A 9,391-nucleotide genomic window follows, 5' to 3' on the forward strand; every position below is an offset into this window, starting at 1 on the left:
CACACGCCACAAAACTCCCTCCACTGCCTCTTCCTTTACATGCAAGAGCAATTTTTTTTGTTTCTTTGCAGATATTTAACATCTTGATAAAAATCTTGAGGTTTTCTTTCCTTGCAAATCTGATTTGGACTACTTTAGCTCAGGGGCTCTGCTGCCTTTATGGCCAAGTGCTGTGAATTCTTCCTGGCTCTGGATTCACCTACCTCTCTCCATCTGCAGCTGTTCATCGCACCTTCTCTGAGGCGCTGTGGTGATCCTCATGATGCCCATTGCCACAGCAATTGTGGGCTCATCCATGGGATCACCCCTGGGGACACACATGGCAGTGAGGTCCCCATGCCAGTGGTTGGAGTGCCCACAGAAGCAGTGCCCTTCACTGCCCCGTTCCCAAACACATGGGAGGAAAATACACCAGCATTCAAGCAATCCCACAGTGTTGTGCAAAATCCCATGGCAGGAGAGCCCACCAATGCATCTGGCTGCACATATCCACAGTGGGTCCTCCTGTGCTCCTCTTTGCTTTTTCTATGAACAAGAGAAGGAAAGGTTTGGGTCGTGAGCCCATTGCCTGGCTTTGTTTCACCCCACAGCTGTTGCTCACATTCATGGCATTCATGGCACACGCTGTGGTGCTGCACTGGGATCCTGTGGTGCCAAGCAGAAATTCTAGACTTCCCATTTCAGTATCTCTGAATCCATCAATAAGGTGATTAAAATCTGCATGGTAGGGGAATAGCACATAAAGTTGGTTAAGGGCAAAAAGTCTTTGCTGTCACCATTACATAATCCCTTCTTTGGGGAGCAGGGCCCTGCTGCCCTCTCAACAGCACAGGAAGAACCTATATTTGGTATCGGATGGGATGATGCTGCTGGGTCGGTGCTATAAAATCATGTCAGTGCCAGCAGTAAAGCACTGAAGCCCTCAGAGCAAACCAGGTGGCAGAGCCAGGATGCACCGCACACTGAAGGCTGCCCTTGCTCTCCTCTGTCTGGCAGAGCTCATTGCCTCCACACCGCTGCCGACGAGCTCCATGCCCAAGATGAAGCTGTCGGACATCACTCGAAGCATCCAGCAGCTCAACAAAGGAGAGCAGGTAAGGACCAGAGAGCTCATGGCTTTTCCTCAGCAATGGCCATTAGCTGGCACAACTGACTGAGCATCTCTAGCTGTTGGCAGTCAGTGCAGTGCACAACCCTGGCCCTCTTCTGGCATCTCCTCTCCCCATGGGGTGACATCTGGAGGGTGCAGCTCTTCCCCTTGCTGCTCAGCTAGGACAGGGCTGACACATGGGCATTGCTGAAAAAAGCTGCAAAATGCCACAGCCCACGTGGAGTGCTGCTTGGGGTGGCCATAGGCAGCCGGTGGCAGGGACATACAAGCAGCGCTGGGTGACAATGGCAGCACCTGGGGCCCATTGATGCAGTGTCCCTGCACTGTGGGATGAAGACACTGCATCTCCAGGCAGTGGTTGGCAGGGCTCTGCAATTGACAGCTGCTCCTCACCCACTGCTGGTTGGCTGTGGGCGGTGCCACTGTGGGAGTGCAGTCTGCTAACTACAGCTCTTGCTTCTGTCACCTCCCCAGGTCCCTTGCAATGACACCAGAGTGGCACAGGTGGCTTTCACGGATCGGAAGGTAAAAGAAAATTTAGAGATATGTGGAAAACACACTTTTATTTGATATAACCATAACCAGAGCACTTGCCATCACTGTGCACAGAACACAGAGCTCAGTTTGGTACTCACAGAGTGGGAGGGATCTCCCTGCCTTATAACAAAAAGGGCTGGGCTGTTGCCCAGCATCCATGGGTGCCGTTGCTGCCTACACAGCACAGTGCAGCCGAGGGTTTAGGAAGTCCCTGGGAGGACTCCCACCAGCCCTGAGCATTCGGGTGGGCAGCATGGTGTGAAGGCAGTGCTGTGGTGCTGACACTCACGTTCATGTTCACAGCTGTCGGAGCAGGAACTGCTGTGCCAGGCTGCCACAGTGCTGACCAAGGTGACCCGCTGCAAGAAGGACTACGAGCCCCTCATCACCAGTCTGCAGAGCCTGCACGGCCAGATGGTAAGCATGGGGCAGGGCGATGCCTTCATCCCCAGCAGCTCCAGCATCCCCAGCCCTGCGCATTGCACCCCACGCAGTGGCATCGCAGCCACCCCTGCATCTCCTTCTGGGGGCTGCAGCCATTCCCACACCGCAGGATGGTTCATCATGGGGGGAAGATGCTGAATCATAGATTCAGCAGGGAAGATGCTTAATCATAGAACCATTAAGGTTAGAAATGAATGATCATCAAGTCCAACCCCAGCCCATCCCCACCATGCCCACATCCCCAGGTGCCACATCTCCACATTTCTATGCTTGCAGGAGTGTAGCTGGGTGTTTTTCCCCAGCCCCCTGGACACCTCACCCCATGGCCATGAGGTCCAGGGGGACAAATGCCATGGGACCGCTTGCTTTTCCTGCTCCATTGGCTACAAACTTCTAAGCCCTGCTGTGTGCTTACATTTATGTTTCTCCTTTCCCAGAGCTGCCAGCTGAGCACCGACAACGAGATCTACCTGCGGAACTTCTTGCCAACGCTGGGGAACTTCACCCAGGCGCTGTACCGGCGGAACACAGCCACGGCTACAAACTGAAGCCCACCCCACCGCCTCCACCCTGCGGCCCCCGCACTGAGAGATTGGTTCTACAGCTCTTCACAGTTCTGAGCTCTTCACAGCGTGCACTTCCCCAGCTCTGAACCCAAACCCAACTCAGTCCTAAATGCTCAGGAGCACCCGGCCCTGGCTGTCCTCTATGGCAAAGGGAACATCCCCATCCCCATCTCCATCCCTATTCTCATCCCATCCCAAACTCCATCCCATCTCCATCCCCATACTCATCCCCATCCCCATCTCCATTTCCATCTCCATCTCCATCTCCATCTCCATCTCCATCTCCATCTCCATCATCTCCATCTGCATCCCCATACTCATCTCCATCCCCCTCCTCACCTCCATCTCCATCCCCATCCCCACCTTCATCCCCATCCCCTATCCCATCCCAGAACCTCTCTGGCTGAGGCTAAGCTCTCTGCACCCCATAACCAAGTGCTGCAATGGGTCCCATGTGCAGGGGGACGCCGGGGACACAAGTCCCCTATCCCCAGTGCTGGGTATTCCCAAAGCAGATTTCAACACAGTTCTTTAACTCATTCACCTCCCAATGCAGAGACAAGCAAAACCAAAACCAAATTATCTGCTTCCTGTTCCTCTAATGAGGGGAGGCTTCTCATCCTAACAAGATCAAGATCTAGGCTGAGGCACAGCTCTGCACGGAGGCCCCACTGCAGTGCTCATGAGATCGCAGCAGCAGCAGGGACAGGAGGCAGCACGGCCGGCACGGTGCTTTAACTTTCAGTGTCTATGTGCTTCTAAGTTATTAATAGCAATGTTAGGAGAGTCTGCACGGTAACTGGATCCAATAGATGCTCACGGGCATCATACTTCTAGAGATTATTTATTATGTTTTATTTAAATAACTTATTTTTTTACTGCACAATCTAAAGATTCAAGAAGTCTGGGCTGGTGGAAGCATCTGTTGTGTGCTTTTCTTCAGCTCAGGCCCAAATGAAAGGAAAAAGACAGCGTTCAGATGCTTTGTTTTTAACTTATATGATAGTAATGCTGTGGAAAACGGTCATATTTAAAATACTGCTACCTCACTTCCAGGGAACCGTTAGTGCCTGATTAATTGCCTTTCCGCGACAACAAATGAATGTATGCTGATGGATAATTTATTATTCTTCTCTGTATTTAAAGTATTTGTATGATGTCAGAGTTAATATATTCAAATCATTCCATATTTGGATGTTAGTATTCTGTTTTTTTTGTTTGTGACTTTGCACTGATGTTGTAGAAATGTTATGCAATAAAGCACTTGTATGGGAATTGCTGAGTTTTGGCCTGCACCACTGATTGAGCACCTGGGAAAGGACCTGGTCAGCCCTGGGAGCACAGGTGAAGGCAATCCAGAAAGGGTGGAGGCTGGCTCAGCCCCTCTCAGTCCTCATTTGAGGGCTGATGGCCAGGGAAGGATCTCTTGTTGGGGATCTCTCCTTTGTGGAATCTTCCTGTGAGCCTCCTTCTTTGGATACAGGTGAGGTTGTTGTGGTTTTTTTTGTTTGTTTGTGTCTTTTTGTTTGGTTGTTTTTGTTTTTTTTGGGGTAATACATTCCCATTGCACCTATCTGAGACTGGTCCTACTGCCATTACAGCACTAACCAGGATCTCACTGAATGCTGCTGCTCCATCACCTCGTGCTGCCTTTCAGGTGCTGTTGGCACAGGGCTGGGGATGCTTGTGTGCTGACAGGGAGCAGGCCAACCACTGATGCATGTGTGTAATGGGGGCCAGCTGCAGCCTTGGCATTGATTTATGGATAAACCACAACCCTTCCTTTGGGCTAAAGATTAAAGGGGAAAGTTAAGATCTGTGGAGAAAGACCTGAGCATCCTGGTGGCCAACAGTGCAGTATGCTCTCATGGCTAAGAAGGCCACCAGTGTCCTGGTTGATAAAGGGTTAATGAACATTTGATGAATGCTGGCCCACGAGCCAGCAGTGTGCCCTGGTGGCCAAGAAGGACAGTGGTGCTCTGAGGTGCATCACAAAGTGTGTGGCCAGCAGGCAATGGAGGGTCTCCTCCCCTCTGCTCTGCCCTGAGGAGGGCACATCTGGAGCACTGCACACAGTGTGAGGCTCTCAGCTGCAGGCAGATGGGGAGCTGCTGGAGAGCCCAGAGTGCAGAGATGGGGGCCTGGAGCACCTCCTGATGGGGACAGGATGAGAGCCCTGGGGAGGGAGAACCAAGAGGGGATCTGCTCAGTACTGATCAGTATCTGAAGGGCATTAGGAGGACGGGGCAGGGCTGTGTTTGGTGGTACCCCGTGACAGGATAAGGGGCAGTGGGAACAAACTGAAGCCCAGAGAGCTCCATCTGAACATAAAGAACTTCCACGCTGTGAGGTGGCAGAGCTCAGAGGCACGGGGGAAACGATGACTCCCCTCTGGAGTTACTCACACCTGCCTGGATGCTGTTCTGTGCAACTGCTGTAGGGGACCTGAGAGGTGATCTCAAGAGTTTTCTTCCAACTCCTACACTTCAGTGATTCTGAGCTGGTGGCTGTGCCACACTGTGAGGCCATGGGGACACTGGTGTTGGCATTTCTGGTAACCACAGTCCCCATGGTGTGGGATGCTTCCAGCCACACTGTGGGCAGAGGAGCAGCTGGCAGCACTTCCATGGGAATGGCAGTGAGTTCATCCCTGCAGGATGAGAGCAGTGCAGGAGGAGAGAGGAGCAACGGCACACAGGTGTGCAAATTGACCATCAATTAACACACTCTTGTGAGTAGAGATAATTAAGGCAGGTCCCCAAAGCACTGAGGACAGGGCAGGTGAGTGGGATGGGGAAGGGCTGGAGCCAAGGCCTGCAGCAGAGGTGGGCTGAGCTTGGGGAGCTTCCCAGGAGCACAGCTGGGCTCTGGGACCTCTGGCCCTGAAGGGCACGATGGGGCCACACTGTGGCCACAGGCAGCAGCGCCATCCCTGCTGCGTGCCACCCTTGGGAAGACGTGCAGGAGTCTGACCTGCCCTGCACTTTGCCCATCACTCACTGATGTGGTTTTCCACAGTGATTCAGCCCAAGTAGCTCAAAGGTTACATTTTTCTGTTAATTTGGCGTTTTTCTTTTCATCAACTCCAGTTCTAGAGCTTTCCACCGTGAGCACTGCAGGAAACGCTGTGTCTGCTGCTGCTGCCCCTCGAACAGCCTTCAGGATGCCCACCCCGTGCCACCCCATCCCCTTGCACTGCTGGCAGCTGAGCTGTCTGTGCCCGCAGGGAGCAGCACGGTGCTCCCCTTGCTGATCCCTCACAGAGGTTCCTTCTGAGTCAGCAGCGCTGCCTTCAGCCAGGGCGTAATTAGACAAACAAACTTAGTCTGGCTGTTCCTAAATTAATGGGGAGCTCGCAGACTCTTATCAAGCATCTGATGGCAAGTTGCTATTTGAGTTAGAAAAATACCTATTAGTTATTACAAAACTCCGAAGTTTCCCAGCTCAGCTTATTTCTCAGCATTATTTCCTGCAGTGATGCCACCAGCACCGGTGTTGTCACCTCCCAGGGCAGTGCCAGGGCAGGACGTGGCATCCCTGGCTCTGTGTTGCTGGGGCAGAGCCATGAAGCCACGTGTCCCCATGTCCTGGTGGGTGTCACAGGGCCTGAGAGAACTGGGGAAGAGATGACTCTGGGGTGAGCTCGCTGTGGCCTGTCAGGACCTAAAGGGGCTGGGGGAAAGGAGGGCACAGACTCTTTAGCAGGGTCTGTTGGGACAGGACAAGGAGAAGTTCTTTCTAATTAAAGAGGGGAGATTTAGACTGGTTACAAGGAAGAAGTTCTTCGTGCCAAAGGTGGTGAGGCACTGGCTGCCCAGAGAAGCGGTGCCGCCCATCCCTGCAGACAGCACAGGTCAGACTGGGGGCTCTGAGCACTGGCAGAGCTGGGGATGCTCACTGTGGAGTGACTAAAAGTCACCCGCAGGTGGCCTTTAGAGGTCCTTTCCAGCCCAAACCAAGCTATGATTCTGTGTCTCTCAGCTCCGTCACAGCTCTGCAGGTCAGGAGGTCCCGGTGCCCCATGCTGACCCAGTGCTTTCTGTTTCTCCCCGTGCAGGTGGAGATAACGACCTAGACCAAACTGTGTGCACATCAAGGGTGCTTTGCATGATTTGGAGATATTCAAATGACAGGAGAGGCGAGCGATGGAAGCGCTTGGAGGATATTTGGAGGGAAAAAAGCAGCTTTGCTCTGTTATCTGTGCGCGGTCGCATCTGCGGTCCTCAGTGTGGCTCACGGCACCCAAACCTCACGGGGAGAGAAAGTCCTGGGATACGGAGAAACAAAGAAGCAGAAAGCTGCACGGACTTTTCTTTTTGCACCATCTGCCTCCTACCACCGTTATCTGAACGGTGGAAATTTCCTACGTTGAAACGTAATGCGAGATCAGAAGAAAATCTTGACTTCTACAAAAAAGACCTGTTCTCCTAAATGGATATGAGCAACTTTGGAAAGTGCAGATAAGGGAAAAAATCAGTTTTTTCCCTCCGTTTCAGCAATTTTAAAGCCATAAATTGAGATGTTTCACCCAGAAAAGCACAGACAGGTGTGCCATAGAAGCCATGAGCTCCTCACTGCCCACTCTGCTAGCACTGCTGGTGCTGCTGGCCGGCCCTGGGGCTGTGTGCACGCTGCACTCACAGCACCCAGTGCTGCTGAAGGAGAGCATCCGGATAGTGAAGGACATGCAGAAAGAGGTATGGAGCACAGCACTGGGCCAGGGGGGCTGAGCTGCATTGAGATGTCCATGCAGTCCGTGTGTCTGAACAACACCTGCAGACAGACTGGTATCGATCTCCCTAAATGGCTCCTCTCTTCTGTTTCTCTCAAGGTTTCCTGTGGCAAGATGAACGTGACAGATATCTTTGAAGGCAGTAAGGTAAGAGGAAAGCCAGATCAAGAGCTGAGAGAGGGCTGCGGGAGGTGCTGGGAGAGCAGGATGGAGTCTGAAGTGGGAGCTGCATGGGATGAGGAGCCTGTGGGGTACCGTCACCACTTGGGCTCTTCTACAGCCAAAAGGGCCACAGGGAGCACAGTGTTGAGCGTGTGCTTCAGCAGCACAGAGCTTGTTTGTGTGGGGTTTTCAGAAAGGAAGAGAGGAACTTCTTCCTTTGCCTTGGAGCCCCGTGTCACTCTCAGACACCCACACTCATTGACGGTGCTGTGTCTCAGGCACCGTTAGGTGTGCTATCCCTCTTTAGCCCTTTATCTGGAGGAAGGCTCTTCAGTTAGCAGAAGATTCAATGGCAGATAATAAAGCCTCTTTCTGCTCTCAGAATTGCTGCCTATGGCGAGAGCCCAGCCCCAGAGTTCCTGTTTTCACAGAAAGGGCCCCCTGCAGGCACAAAGCAGGGAGCAGAGCTGGGTCCCTGGGCAGAGGGAGAAGGGAGCAGGGTTTGGGCAAGTGTCTGACAGCTGCAGACCTGGGCCAGCTGCTTACTGGAGGCATTCGAGGTGCAAGCTGAAGGAACAGGAGCAGGTACAGCTCCCACCTTCTCGCCACGTTTCCCAAGACAGGCAGCATCAGGAAGGCAGCACGTTCTACTAGGAAAGCAACAGAATGATTTCCTCACCACTGTGGATGCTTTTCTTCTCACCTCATCGGGGCTGAGGATTTGCAGAGCTGCAGCTGCACAAAGCCCAGGCCCAGAGCTGATGTGGCTGAGCTGAGCCAGCTGCACCCGGGGACAGAGGAATTGGGGGAGGCTGAGCCACCTACCCCTTAAACCAGAAGTGCACTGGTTGTGCTGTTCTAACCCACTCAAGAAGCTGAGCAGAGCAGTCTCTTAAACAGCCACGTGCGTTTTCTTGCAGACAAAGAACAGAACTGAGCTCTTATGTGAAGCTTCTGCAATTATTTTGGAGAGCCAGCACTGCCACAAGAACCTGCAGGGCCTCTTCCTCAATGTGCGTCAGCTCCTGAACAGCACCTCCCTCAAGGTAAGGCTCTGCCTGGCCCCAGGACAGCCCACTGCCCTCAGCCCCATGGCACCGCACGCAGGTGGATGCACTGCAGCACACTGGGGTTCTGCTGCTTACCAACAACTCAATTTCTTTGAAGACACACAGACTCTGGGCACGTTGCTCAGCACTTCGCAGCCATGCACTGCCCAGTTCTCCTCTCAGCCAAGCCCATGCAGGAAAACCAGGGCACTGGGCCAACAATTTTCTATCTTCTGTTGCAGGCACCATGTCCTGTGACAGCAGGCAACACTACTTCAATGGAGAAGTTCCTCAGCGACCTACATAGATTGCTCCAACAACTAGTAAAAGAGAAATTCTTTTCTTCATAATTATTATATTGATACTGTATTTCCAAAGATTATTTATAATGATTCTTTAAATAAATATATATATATATTTTGAGTAAATTTGCTGACTGTGTGTATAGGAAAGATGGGAGCAGATTTGCAGTGTAAGTTGCAAGAAAACTGTGCTGGTGAGGCGAATAGAGTTCAGACTGCACTGGCACAGTGGGAGGGCTCTGCTGGAAATGGACCTGCAAGGAGTGAATCTTTGCTTAGAAACAGCTTAAGACAAGCCAGGCCACAAGCAGTGCCCACACTTCACAGAATCGTGTGGCTAAAGCTAGAGAAATGGGAGGGCTGTAATGAGTATGGGATGAGCAAGTCCCTAGCAAGTGTATATATTTGATTCCCCCCTCACTTTATGCTGTGGCATAGCCCTAGGTGGCCCAGGAGTAAAGAGGCTGCAGCTGAAAGAACAGGGAGAG

At 52.3% G+C, this 9,391-nt stretch overlaps 1 protein-coding gene across 1 annotated transcript; it reads left to right on the plus strand.

Moving 5' to 3' along the window:
• Positions 1-950: 950 nt before the first annotated feature.
• LOC100303687 (interleukin-4) lies at positions 951-2,640 on the plus strand. Its single transcript, NM_001303181.1, is given in 4 exon segments — positions 951-1,094; positions 1,586-1,636; positions 1,952-2,065; positions 2,530-2,640. Coding segments are annotated over 4 exon segments (420 nt in total).
• The last annotated feature ends 6,751 nt before the right edge of the window (positions 2,641-9,391 follow it).

This window comes from Meleagris gallopavo, chromosome 15 (genome assembly GCF_000146605.3).
Source record: "Meleagris gallopavo isolate NT-WF06-2002-E0010 breed Aviagen turkey brand Nicholas breeding stock chromosome 15, Turkey_5.1, whole genome shotgun sequence".
In the NCBI taxonomy this organism is placed as follows: domain Eukaryota; kingdom Metazoa; phylum Chordata; class Aves; order Galliformes; family Phasianidae; genus Meleagris; species Meleagris gallopavo.